At 58.8% G+C, this 12,575-nt stretch overlaps 1 protein-coding gene across 4 annotated transcripts; it reads left to right on the plus strand.

Annotated features, from left to right (window-relative positions):
* Nucleotides 1–1,503: 1,503 nt before the first annotated feature.
* On the plus strand, nucleotides 1,504–11,139 carry AK1 (adenylate kinase 1). Of its 4 annotated transcripts, none has more exons than XM_025888717.2 (7): nucleotides 1,504–1,642; nucleotides 4,457–4,495; nucleotides 6,015–6,050; nucleotides 6,232–6,395; nucleotides 7,102–7,218; nucleotides 9,465–9,656; nucleotides 9,894–11,139. In XM_025888717.2, exons 2-7 carry the CDS (start codon nucleotides 4,489–4,491, stop codon nucleotides 9,960–9,962), a joined length of 585 nt encoding a protein of 194 aa, XP_025744502.1. In that variant the 5' UTR covers nucleotides 1,504–1,642; nucleotides 4,457–4,488; the 3' UTR covers nucleotides 9,963–11,139. The 4 variants fall into 4 exon arrangements, with proteins under 4 accessions (XP_025744502.1, XP_025744503.1, XP_073761811.1 ...); XM_025888718.2 differs by lacking the exon at nucleotides 1,504–1,642 and adding an exon at nucleotides 4,285–4,303; XM_073905710.1 differs by lacking the exons at nucleotides 1,504–1,642; nucleotides 4,457–4,495 and adding an exon at nucleotides 5,622–5,736 and having other exon boundaries at nucleotides 7,102–7,143.
* Nucleotides 11,140–12,575: the final 1,436 nt, after the last annotated feature.

Consider the following 12,575-nt stretch of genomic DNA (forward strand, 5'->3'; position numbering starts at 1 on the left):
TTGCTTGGGCAGCCAGCCACACAGACCTCTGTCTTCCTTTCTCTTGTGGACGCGAACTGCAGAGTCCCACCCCACCCCAGCCTGGCTGCACCACCATTGATTGCTCCCATCAGTCAGGCCCCACTGGCACTGGAGAACCATCCTGTACACATTTTGTGCCCACACAAAATGGGGGTCTGAGAACTGTAATTTGGGGAGCATAAATTTAGGGAGCAACCCAAATTGTGTCCCGTTGAGGAGTAAAAGCCAGGGGTCTTCATTAGCAAATTGCAGAAGTATTAGGAAGACCACACAAATTGTTTTCCAAACATTATGGTTGGAAGAGAGAATGACATTTTACAGTACATCAGGTTTCTTTTACGTGAGGACAGTTACTAGGAAAATATCCGATTTTTATCAAGAATGGGCGTGGAGGGGTGCCTGGGTGGCTCTGTCAGTTACGCGTCTGCCTTCGGCTCAGGTCATGATCCCAAGGTCCTGGGATCAAACGCCATGGCGGCGGGCTCCTTGCTTGGTGGGGGTCTGCTTCTCCCTCTCCCGCTCTCGCTCCCCCTGCTTATGCTCTCTCTTATCAAATAAATAAAATCTTTAGGGGAAAAAAAAGAATGGGGGTGCAGCAGCTCTGTGTTCTGTCATAAGCCCTTGTCCAGTTCAATAGTTCAGAAGTCCCTGTGTCAAAAATCGGATGAAGTTTCCGGCCCGAAACGAGATTTCAGGTTCAGAGGTTCTACACAGGTTCAGGGTGGGGCGTCTATTTTACAGATGTGACCCTCGCTTTCCTCCAGGTTTAAGGATTCGCAGACCCAGTATGAGCCCAGCACTCTGCCCAGTGCCGGGCACAGTGAGTGCTCATTCACGGCAGCTGTTCTTTTTTTCAGGATTGCCGGCCCCCCATCCGGGTACCCACATCCCATTCAGCATTCTGAATGTCCCACCTCCTCGTGCTCACCTCTTGGGGGCTGCCTGGCAGTGTGATGAAGGCAGAGCTGATTTTTTATAATCTTCTACACAACCCCTAGCTGAGAAACGGGTACCTGGATGGTCTTTGGGGTCCTGAGAGAGTTTCAGTTCCAGAGGCCTTCTTGGGCCCCTTCTAACCGGTGAGGAGGAGTTCTGGGTGGGTGTCGGCCCAGGGGCCTCTGGGCAGGATCTAAGGAGTGGTGGGGGGACTGGCCTGGCAAAGCCCCCAGAATCCATGCATGGGCTGCCTCCCGCACTGGGTCCTCTCTCTGCCAACAATTTGCCGAGGGATTTTGTGCAAAGAGTCTCTTCTCTCTGGGTCTCAGTTTCCCCAGCTGTCATACGGGAAACCCGGTCCCGTTCCCCTGCAGCGATGTGGGCACACGGGAGGTCAGGCAGGACGGGAGAAAACCCTGCAGCCTCAGCCACCTGGGGATGCACGGTGGGGGGCGGCGGCCTTGCTCTGGCTTCTCATCGGGGCTCACCCGGGTCCAGGCCCCCCTCCCTCCCAGGCCGCTCTCCCTCCCTCCTTCCTTCCCTCCCTCCCTGCCCTCGCCGCCGAGCGCTGGCTCCCGGCATGCTGCGCGCTGCTGACAGCCTTATAAATAGTCGCCTTTGCGGGCGGCGGGCGAGGACGGGCAGGGCACCACTGGCCCCGGCGCCCGCCGCACCCCTCCCCCAGGTCAGTGTGTGCCCGCGTGCGTGTCCGGGCGCGGGGGGCGCCTCTGCGGGGGGTGGGGGAGCCGCGCGCGCCTGGGGCCGCGGGTCTGTGTGTGTCCGGGCATCCTTGGGGTTTGTGCGACTGTGTCTGTATGGGTGGTGGGATCCGTGGGGATTCGCCCGTCTGGTCTTCCCAGGCTCTGCTCTGGCTATTTGTGCCACCCTGCGTGTGCCCGCGTCGGGAGATGTGTGCTGCAGTCCCTCCTAGCTTCCTACACAGTCGCCCCTTTGTCCAGGCTGGCACTCCTGGCGCTGGGGCTCCAGGTCCCTGCCCTTGGCACGTCCCAGCTGGGGCCCAGGGAAGGGGGCTGTGGCCGCACGCCCTGCCCCGGAGGACCTGGCGGGGCGCCTATGAGATTGGAGGAGCTATCCTGCCATGCCATTTTGAGTGCTGGGGGGACAGGAAGCCCCCTGGATGTTTGGCCCCCTGCCCCAGCCTCCTGAAAGGGAGGGGGCTCTAAGGGAGCCCCTGGGGCCAACACATGGGACCTTTCCTGAGCACTGCTCAGATATCCACTCAGGAGTCTCCAGCAGCAGCAGGACAGGGCCTGGAGGGTGCAGGCCCAGAGAGGGGACACCAGCTGCCCAAGGTCACACAGCTGAGGGATGAGCCCTTCAGTGGCTGTCCCTCTGGGCCTCAGTTCCCCAGGCCCCTGGGCAGACCACCCAGTCACGAGAGGAGTTGCTGCAGCCTGGATCCGGGGGCCTTGTAAGGCCTGGGTGCTGAGCCGGTAACCCAACTCTGTCCTGGACCCCTGGCCTCTGTGACGCCTCACCACCCAAGTTATTTTGGACCAAGGAAGTAGCAGGTGCCAGCCGGACAGAGGGGCTTAGGTTACTGGGAGGAGGCAGGGCAAGGTGGGTGGGAGGCCACTCCGCAGGGTGTCACCTCAGGCTCTCTCTGGCCTGGGGACCATCCTCCTCCCTTGGCTGCTGCTGTGGGGCCTTGGCAGCTCTACCCTTCCTTGAGCACACTCAGCAGGAAAGGGCCTATAATTCATGCCCCACAAGTGGCGGGACAGTCAGCAAAGCTGCCTAAAGACCTACTAGGTGCCAGGCCTAAAGCAGCAGAAAATGCAGCCCGAGTTTGACCCTAGCCAGGCTCTGGGGCAAGTCTCCCCTCCTCTTCAAGCCTCAAATCCCTTCCAAGACAGCTGTGAGCACAGCGTGAGGCCCCCAGCCCTATGCTTAGCCCGGGGCCAGGCCCAGTCCCGTGGGGCACACAGGCCAGTGGTACAACAGAGGGGTCCAGTAACATGTGGCATGTGTGACGCTGGGGGCGTTCGAAGGAGGCAACTGCTAGTGTGGGAGTGGAGGACAGAGTCCAGGAAGACTTCCTGAAGGAGGTGACACCTGAACTGAGTCCTAGCCAGAAGCACCTGGGGAAAGGCATCCAGGCATCAGGTGCAACAGTAGCCAGGGCCTGGAGGTGGGACACGGTCATAGTGGGCGAGGAAGCTCCAAGCAGTTCAAGCGGTGGCTGTTAAGGCCGCAGAGGGTGGGTAGAGGTTGTTGGACCCTGTCATCCATGTTAGGGACCCAGGCTTTACCTTGGGAGCTAGGGGGCCACTTGTTGGAAGGATTTTAAGCAGGTGAGCGATGTGGTCTGATGCTTACCAGAGAGAATCCTGCAGATTGCCTGGTGGGGTATGGAGGTAGGGAGACCCATGGGAGGCTGGGGCAGTGGCCAGGCGCCCCACTTGCAATAAGGAAGTGGTGGTGAGCACACAGGCTGGAGAGAGAGTTGGGATGTGCGTGGGCAGGGTGGAAGTGGGGTGTGGGAGAAGGGTGTTCACGCACACTGGGGCCTTTGGTTGGGCAACAGGGTGTGGAACTGGGGACATGGGAGGGTGTGTGGGGACTTCAGGCCTGTCCAGGGACTGTAGACCTATGGGGCTGGGGAGGGAGGCCAGGGCTGGCTGGGCAGAGACAGGGGTCCTGGGAACCTGAAGTCAGCATTGTGAGGGTGGAGTGAGGGCCTGCGGTTGGGGGAACGCCAGGCAGGGGGAAAGCCGACCGAGGGTCTGGCGTCAAAGGTCAAGGCAAGAGTGACTGTGTTGGTCGCTGGTGGCCTTGGGGAGAGCGGGTGGGTGTGGAGGTGGCAATTCTAGGTGGAAGGAGCGGTTGAAGCAGAGTGGGGTCCTGGAGGGGGTGGGGTTAACTCACTTGCTGAGGAGAAGGCAGGTGGTAGAGCAAGATCCGGGGGGGGGGGGGGGGGCAAGGGTCATAGGGGGGGGTGAGAGCCTGGGGGTCCCCCGTCCCCCATGAAAACTCTACAGGGCTGTGTCCCTTGAGCAGCTCCTGCAGCTTCCTCCCCCTCAGACCTCTGTGTCCCTTTGAGCATCTTCATCCCAACCCCATTCGGGATGAAGACACACGCAGATCCAGTCCCTCTTCCCACCTCCAGCCTCCACAGAGCTTTCCTCCTGGCCCTGGGGAGCGTCTCCAAGGTGTTGGGCAGACGCCTGTTTTCTGGGACTGGCAAGGGGAACAGCTCAGCAGTTGCTGACGCCACTGGTTCTGTCCCTCAGGACTGTCCGCGCCACCTGGCTCCTCCGGCGGGAAGAGGTGGACGGGAGGGGGTTGCTGCCCTTTTGTAACAGTGGAAGCACACCGAGGAAAGGTGACCTTCCCAAGGTCACCCAACCTTCGGGGCCCTCCATGCCCTGTACCCTTGGGAGCGTCAGGGCCTGGCACACACCGAGGGGCTGGGGAGGGGGGGGACGGGGTGCCGGGAAGGCCCCCTCACCTGCCCCACCTGTGCCCTTTCTTGCAGTGCGCTGACTCGGCTCCCCGGACCTCAGCAGGATGGAAGGTACCGAGGCTCTTCTTTGCTGCTCGCAGTCTGGGCCTCAGTGTGCCCGTCTGTTAAGGGGGTGTGCTTTCAGGAGACATTCTGGGAAGGGTTGGAGGAGGTTCTCTGGCTGCCAGAGGGGCCTGTCTCGGAGCCTCCAGCATCCTCCTCAGGCATCTCACGGGATCTGCCAGCTCCAAGATTAATTTTAGAAGCAAAGAGGCCTCCTTGAGGCTCCTGAGGGCCCCATAGCTCACCTCCTACGCTCGTATTTATAGAGCTGAGTCCCTGCCTCTTTCTAGAAAGGGTGGGTGCTGGCAAGGGGAGGCTAGCCCTGGGGAGAGGCCCCAAGTGTGCAAATGCCAAGCCTAACAAGGACGCGGCAAGGTCCAACCCCTCTGTGGGACTCAGTTTCTCCATTGTCCAGAGCGGGTGGGTCTTCAGGATCTCTTGGGCGCTCCTGGCTGCTGCGGGCCCGGGACCTGGAGGGAGGCATGTGGCCAGCAGAGCGCCTGGCTGGCCCGCCTCCTGCCAGTATCACCGCCCCATCCTTGGCCTTGTGCCTCGGCCTGGGCGGCTCTTAAAGGAGCCTGCTGCTGCTGCCTGAGCCGGCTGTCACCCTTCCACCCCTTGGGCCCCAAACATCAGCTGCCCGAGGGCTGTGGCCTCCCCCGCCTCCAGGTGGTACCCAGCACTTGGCAGGCAGTGATGGGAGCCCACGGGAGAAGCGCTTCTCCTGACAGTTCCTCTAGGCCTCCAGCCGCAGGGCCAGGGGGCCCCTGGGAGCTGCCAAGCCTTCCTCAGTGGCGAGGGAACAGAGAGCCAGAGAGGGGTGGGGACTCCTTTCCTAAGGTGACCCAGTGAGGGGAAGGCCGGGCAGCCTGGGAAGAGGGCCCGGCTTCCCGTTCTGGGTCTGGCATCCTCGGAGCAGGCCCCTGCCTCCCTAGGCCTCAGTTTCCCTTGTGCGGCCAAGCTGTGGCCTTGCTGAGTTCTGAGGGCTGGTGAGGCAGAGGCTGGAGCAGGAGTTCGCCTCCCTCTCTGGGCGAGGGCTCTCCATGCCCACCGCAGCCCTTTTCCCTGGCAACTGTCTCCAGGGCAACATATGTTGTGGTTGCCACCTCCGTAATTGTACTGCCCAGGGAAGGCGGGCAATGGGCAGGCCCAGGGCCTGGGAGGGGAAGGGGAAGGGACGCGGGAGAACGGGACGATGGGGGTCTGCTGCTCAGGAAGCCGCCGCACCGCGGAAGACTCTAAGGCCAGAGGTGACCCGCCGCTGCCCAGCCACCCCCTGGGGAGGGGCTGTGAGGGTCGGCATCTGAGCCCCTCGGAGTTGTCCTCAGCCTGTGCCAAGTCTGTAGCCTCCAGGCCTTTGCCTGGAACACCCTCTCCTCCCTGACCGCTGAGCTTTGCTCAGCCCATCGCTGGTCAGTCGGGGCAGGACCCTGAGGCCTGAGGCCCGGCACAGGCCTGGACTGCAGAGGTGCTTCGGGCTCTTTGTCAAGTGAGTCACTGAACTCTGCTCCCCTTTTCCGTCCCACAGAGAAGCTGAAGAAAGCCAAGATCATCTTTGTGGTGGGTGAGTCCAAGGCAGGCGGGGTCAGGCAGCAAGCAGGGAGGTGCTTTGCAGGCGCTGGTGGGAGCCTGGGCCTGGGGCTGCACCCTGGGCTCTGCCCCTCCTCCGCTGGGTGGTGCGGGCAGATCCTCGCCCCGCGGTGGCCCCCGTTTCGCGGGGCTTCTGAATGGGTGGGCGCTTGCAGGAGGGCCCGGCTCAGGGAAGGGCACCCAGTGTGAGAAGATTGTCCAGAAGTACGGCTACACCCACCTCTCCACCGGGGACCTCCTGCGGGCCGAGGTCAGCTCGGGCTCGGCCAGGGGCAAGATGCTGTCGGAAATCATGGAGAAGGGGCAGCTGGTGCCACTGGTGAGTGGGCCCGGTGGGGTGGGGGGTGATGGTGGCCCCGAGTGGGCTCCCGCCAGCAAAGCCCAGGATGCCCTGGCGATGCTGCCTTGATCTTCCCTGGCTCCAAACACTTATGGCTCCAGTCCCCATTGCCCTTGGCAGGAAATTCCTTCTAGAAGCTCCTGGAGCTTCTAGGACCCCTGCCCCTGCCGACCCCTTCAGCCCCACACCGCCCACTCGCCCCCCCGGCTCTCCACCTTCCGGCTGCCCTGGCCTTTCCGTCCTGTCGATCTCATCAGATTCCTTCCTGCCTGGAATGTTCTTTCCTCCTCAGCTTTCAGACCTCCCTGGCTCCACAGATTTGAGCTTAGACCCGCTCATTTTATAACTCCAGAAGGCCTCCTTCTTTGCCCATTCAACCTGCGTCATGCTTGGAAATTGCTAAATCAACCTCACCACACTGTGAGCTTTTTGAGGAAGGTCTGCTTCGTTCAGTGGTGTCCCTGGGGCCCTGGACAGGAGCTGGCGGGGAGGATGGGGTTGAGTCAGTATTATTGAATGAATGGATGGATGCATGAAGGGTTTGATCAACCAGTCAAGCCTTCACATTCAAAGGAGGCTTCCTGGAGAGGGAGGCTTGTTTGGAACATCTTTATTAGGGCAGAGGCCTGGAGGAAGAGGTGGGGAAAGGAGCTCATGACCTCTCCATATTTTCCTGTGCCCCCAGGAGACGGTGTTGGACATGCTCCGAGATGCCATGGTGGCCAAGGTAGATACTTCCAAAGGCTTCCTGATTGATGGCTACCCTCGGGAGGTACAGCAGGGAGAGGAGTTTGAGCGGAGGGTAAGGTGCAACCTGCTGGGTGCGTTTTGCGGCCGTGATGTGGGGTGGCCAGGCAGAGGCTGCCATGATGGCCAGACAGAGTTTTGGGCAGAGAGAGAGAGAGAGACTAATTGTGGGGTCAGAGTGGGGAGAAGGGTAAGGAGGGAAACTGGGGAAGAGTTTCTAGAAGTCTTTCTAGAAGTCTAGAAGAAAACTCTAGAGGGAGAGGAAGCACAGGCTGGGGAGCTCACAAACCTGGGCTCAGGTTCTAGCTCAACAGGCCTTCGGCCAATCGTTCTGCCTCCTTGAACCTCATCAGTGTCCCCATTTGCAAAATGGGGGGACACGGTTGGCAACAGCTGCCTTAAGGAGCAGAATGCAATTAGAGAGAATGTACCCTTCCAAAGTGGGACTTGGCACCTTATAAACCCATAGTCAGAGGGGCAGGGAGCAGGATGGACAGGGCTGGAAGGGTCAGGCTGGTGTGGGGAGAACAGAATCTAGGGGCAGGGCAACCAGGACTGCTGTGGGATAGGGGGTTCAGGTCTGGCTGGAGACCGCTGAGGCCAAGGAGTCCAGTCTCCTTCCATGGGCCACGGGGAGTCTGACCGGAAAAAGTAGGCCTCAGGAACGCCTGGGTGGCTCAGTTAAGTGGCTGCCTTCGGCCCAGGGATCGAGTCCCACATTGGGCTCCTTGCTCAGCAGGGAGCCTGCTTCTCCCTCTCTCTCCCTCTGCTTGTGCTCTCTCTGTCAAATAAATAAAATCTTTAAAAAAAAAAAGTAGGCCTCAAGGATGATGGCTCCGAGCTGCCTGAAACAGATGCCCAGCAGGAAAACAGGGTGGGGGCACTGCTCCCAAACACAGGCACACAAGCTCATGTATATGCGCGCACACACAGAGCACACACGTGTGCACACACCTGGCAATGCACATACACGTACTCATGTGATGCATGCATGTGGACACAGCACACTTATACACATGGATGTACACGCATGCACATGCATGGGCACACACATACACACACACACACATACCTCTGCGGTCACAGGTCATACTAGGGAAACAGAGCTGCAAGTGGGGGGAGGCGAGGGGTGGGGCTGGCTCAAGGAGGGCTTCTTGGCAGAGGGACTCCTTCCCAGCGTCGTGGGGAGGACCAGGCATCCCAATAGGCTGGGGTGGGACCAGACCCCCAATCCCCACTTCCCAAGCCTGTGAGGCTGGGGCCTTCTTGGGCTTCCGTAGTTTGAGCCTCATCCAGAGGTAGAAGATTTCATGTTCCAACCTTTAAGTGCCTGCAGGACCTCAGGAAAGTGTCTACCCTGCTGTGGGCCTCAGTTTCCCTATCGTTAAAACGGAAGTGGGCTGGGTTTCCGCCAGACTAGGAGGCCATGGACACTGTGGTCAGGTGCTAGGCAGCCTCAAAGCGTGTCCTTGTCATGACACACATGTACCAGCTATGTGATGTCACCTCCGACCCTCAGGGCCACATCTGGAAAATGAGAGTACTAAAAGCCTCCTTCCCTCCTGGGGCTGTTGTGGGCGCTCTGTGGGCTGTGGGCTCCGCACAGGGCCCAGCCCTGCCATGGCCTCCAAGGGTGCGGGCACCTGGGCTTCTCAGATCTGGACACCAGGGGGCATCAGGGCCTCGCCGAAGGAAGACAGGTCAGCCTTGTTCCTTCCTGCCCTTTGCGGTGGATGAAACGCTTATTCCAATGAGATGCCTTGCTGCCCCCAGGGGCTCCTGGCCTGGCAGGGGAGAGGGACACTGAGTAAATAACCAGAGGCCTCCTGAGGCATTCTGGGTGAAGAAGGAGAGGGGACTGAAGAGGGTGTCCCAGGGAGCTGGGGATGGTGGTGGGGGTGGCATCCAGGAAGCCTGCCCCGGACAAATGAGATTTTTGTTCAAATCTGAAGGCCGGCACTTTGTATCGAGGTAAGGGTTCCTGGCATGAGCAAAGGCCTGGCATGGGAGGAGGTGGGCGAGAGCCCAGACTACAGAGAGTCAGTGTGGCCGAAGCAAGAAGAGCGAAGGAGTGGGAAACACGAGAGGAGGAGGGCGTGAGGCTCTCTTCTGAGGGCACTGGGGAGCTATGGGAGAGGTTGGGAGCAGGGGAGTGGTTTTTGCAAGGTCCCTCAGGCTGCCTTGGGGAAGGGCTTGGAGGTCTGAGTGGGTCTCAGGTGGGGCCTCTGACTTGGGAGCATGGGGAGGAGGTGGCCCCAGGGGGCCGGAATGGGGCCCCTATGAGTACCGCTCCGCCCGCAGATCGGACAGCCCACACTGCTGCTGTATGTGGACGCAGGCCCGGAGACCATGACCCAGCGGCTCCTGAAGCGCGGGGAGACCAGCGGGCGAGTGGATGACAATGAGGAGACCATCAAGAAGCGGTTGGAGACCTATTACAAAGCCACGGAACCTGTCATCACCTTTTATGAGAAACGGGGCATCGTACGCAAGGTGCGCCCCCTGCAGGCCGCGGGTAGCCCTAGAAACGGGTTTTTGCCTGGGGTGGCCAAAATTCCGGTGACCTTGGGCCAGGCCTTGGTCTCCCCACTGGCTCGGTGATGGGCTGCTGTCCCCCTGTGGCTGGGCTCAGAGAGCCAGGCCAGGCCTCTGGGGGAAGTGAGCCCCTGCCTTGGTGGGGCCCACCCAGCCCTTCCCATCATCTCTGCCCTCCCGGCCATCTCCCCACAGGTCAATGCCGAAGGCTCGGTGGACAGTGTCTTCTCCCAAGTCTGCACCCACCTGGATGCCCTCAAGTAGCAGCACGGAGCCCTTCCCCAACCGAGCCCCGCCCCACCCCTGTCCTGCCTGAGGCTGTCCTGGCCTGAGCTCAGCGCCTCCACCCTGCCCGGCTGGAGCACAGACAGAGGAAGCCACTTTATCCTGTTTTCATGGACAGCCAAGCACTAAAGGCATTTCCAAGGACATTCGGTTTTATTCCTTTTTCTTTGCTTTCACTGGAGTTGATCCACGTGGTATGGCCTCTCCTAGCCCCTCAGCCCACCTGAGCCAGCTGTTCCCCCCCACCCCCACTACCACGGGAAGACCCAGGGCCCTTCCTCACCCAGGGCATGCCGGGCCTGGGGCTCCAGGGTGACTGAGGCAGGATCCTTGTTCTCGGGGACTGACAGTGAGGCACAGCTGGGCCCCGACCTGGGTTCCTCCAAATCCTTGCTGGGTGGCCTTGGCCCTGACTCCTCATCTCTCTGAGCAGGTTCTCTGCGCTTCACGCCCCTGGGGCCTGTGTGCAGCAGGAAGCTAGGTCATCGGCTGTGGGGGTGCTTCCCGGGCAGTGAGGATGGCGCACGTCAGCTGTCTGGGTGGGCAAGGAATTGGCTTCCTGGGCACAAGAAGCTCTGAGGGTCTGAAAAGGGCATCGAGATTGAATGGTCAGCAGTACCTCCCTGAGGAGGTGAGACACGGAGGGCCTCCCGCCGTACGTCCCTGGACAGGTCACCACCTGCCCTTTCTGAGCCCATTTCCAAATCTGAGTTAGGGTCCATGCCCCCTGCAACCCCCACCCCTCAAGGTGAGGACAAGAACACACCAATCGGGGCTGTAAGGCTGGCAATCACCATGGCCGTGGGAGCCGAGACCAGAGTGGCCTTGGAGATGAGCAGGGCTGGGGTGCTTTGGGGAGGGTGCCCCAGAATCCCCCAGGGGAGAACCATCTTCCCTTTCCTGTTGTTTCACTGTGACCTCATCACCGAGAAAGGCTCAACTTGGTGCTCACGTGTCCTTAACACCTGTCCCAGCCCCAGCTGAGTCCCTTTAGAACCAGGAGGGCCTTCAGTGGGCCACACCTGGCCGGAACAAGGCCCCATGTGGGGCTGATTATGCCCATGCTGTGTCCCCTTTTATTTATGGCAAGTGTGGCTGGTTTTCCGTCCACGTTACTTAAACTTTCCTTTAAAATAAACATATTTAAGTTATAAAAGTGAGTCTTTTGAAAGAAGAAGACAAATAAGTGAGAGCACAGGGGAGGTAGGAGAAGGCAGGCATCGAGTGGGGATGAGCCTTCCGGGCTGGGTGGGCATGGGGAAGGCCTCTGCCCCTGGTCTCTGTTCCCCAGGCCAGCTGGGGTGTGCAGGGGAGCCCCAATTGCTCCGTGACCTACCACCTCTGGGTCTCCATGTCACATCTGTCCGAGCGGACTAATACACACCCAACCCCCATCTTCGAGCTCAGGATTGTCCAGATCAAGTGAGGAGGGGTGGGGAAGACACGCCAAAGATGATAAAGAGCTAGAGAACTCACCTGACAGGAGCATCTTCGTGATCTTTTTTTTTTTAATTATAGCTTCATCGATTCAGGTGTGTCCCAGTTTAATGAGAACCTAAGGCTGACCCAAACTACTGTTCGCCACAGAATCACCTCGTTCACTTAACAAGTTAGGGAAAACTTGGGGAAAAAAAAAAAAAACAACCAAAACACAGAAATGTAAAAGGTCTAGTAACCGCCACCCCATCCTTGCCACCACAGACTTTCCTCCGAGGGTTTCCGTCGTGCAGCTGGTTCCTTGACGTGGAGCTCTGGAGCCGGGCCTTGTAGATACCTAGGAGCTCACTTCCCCGTGAGAGAGGTCATGGAGGGGTGGAGGGGAGAGCTCTGAAGAGCCACAGAGGCCTGTTAGATGGAATGCAGGTGAGAGGGGGTGCAGGAGCAAGAGACAAGCCTGGAGGGGCCAGATTTGTGGGGCCTTGAATGCTGACCCAAGTATCTAGTCTCTCCCCTAAGGGCAATGGGAGGCTCAGGAGTTTTTGGGGGGGGGGGCGCTTGGGTGGCTCAGTCGGTTAAGCATCTGAATCTTGATTTTGGCTCAGGTCATGATCTCAGGGCCCTGCGTCAGCCTCAGCACACAGCAGGGAGTCTGCTTGAGGATTCTCTCTCCCTTCCCCACTCCCCCCATGCATGCTCTCTCTCTAAAATTAAAAAAAAAATTTTAAAGAAAGTTTCTTTAATGAAAAATTTCAAACAAACTGAAAATTAGAGGAAATAATATAATGAACCCCCATCAGCAACATTTAGTAACTTCTGTCATTTCCCTATATTTCCTAAATTATTGTTTGACTTTTGACAAAGTATTTGCAGTAAATTACAGATATGAAGAAAAAAACTTCACCCCTAAAGTATGATTCTACAAAATAAGGGCATCTTCCTTCAAAACCACAGCTCAGAGTTTCCATAACACTAAGTTAATGCTGATTTTGTAATTTATAATAATCAGCCCACATGCAATTTTGCCCAATTGTCCCCAAAATGTGTCTTTGTTCAAATCAGGGTACAACCCAGGATCACAGGCCGCCCTTGGTTGTGATATCTGTCAGAACTCTTTCAACCTAGAATCCTTGTTATGACAACTGTCCTGCAGAG

This window comes from Callorhinus ursinus, unplaced genomic scaffold, assembly GCF_003265705.2.
Source record: "Callorhinus ursinus isolate GAN/ISIS: 27379988/994484 unplaced genomic scaffold, GSC_fseal_2.0 scaffold24, whole genome shotgun sequence".
Classification (NCBI taxonomy): Eukaryota; Metazoa; Chordata; class Mammalia; order Carnivora; family Otariidae; genus Callorhinus; species Callorhinus ursinus.

What these genes read in the sequence shown, in the direction of transcription:
- AK1 (XM_073905709.1), top strand. Translation starts at nt 5,682, where the DNA reads ATGGGGGTCTGCTGCTCAGGAAGCCGCCGCACCGCGGAAGACTCTAAG. An exon ending in AGGGGCAGCTGGTGCCACTG is followed by an intron (nt 6,396 to 7,101) that starts GTGAGTGGGCCC and finishes CTGTGCCCCCAG; the next exon opens with GAGACGGTGTTGGACATGCT. An exon ending in AACGGGGCATCGTACGCAAG is followed by an intron (nt 9,657 to 9,893) that starts GTGCGCCCCCTG and finishes ATCTCCCCACAG; the next exon opens with GTCAATGCCGAAGGCTCGGT.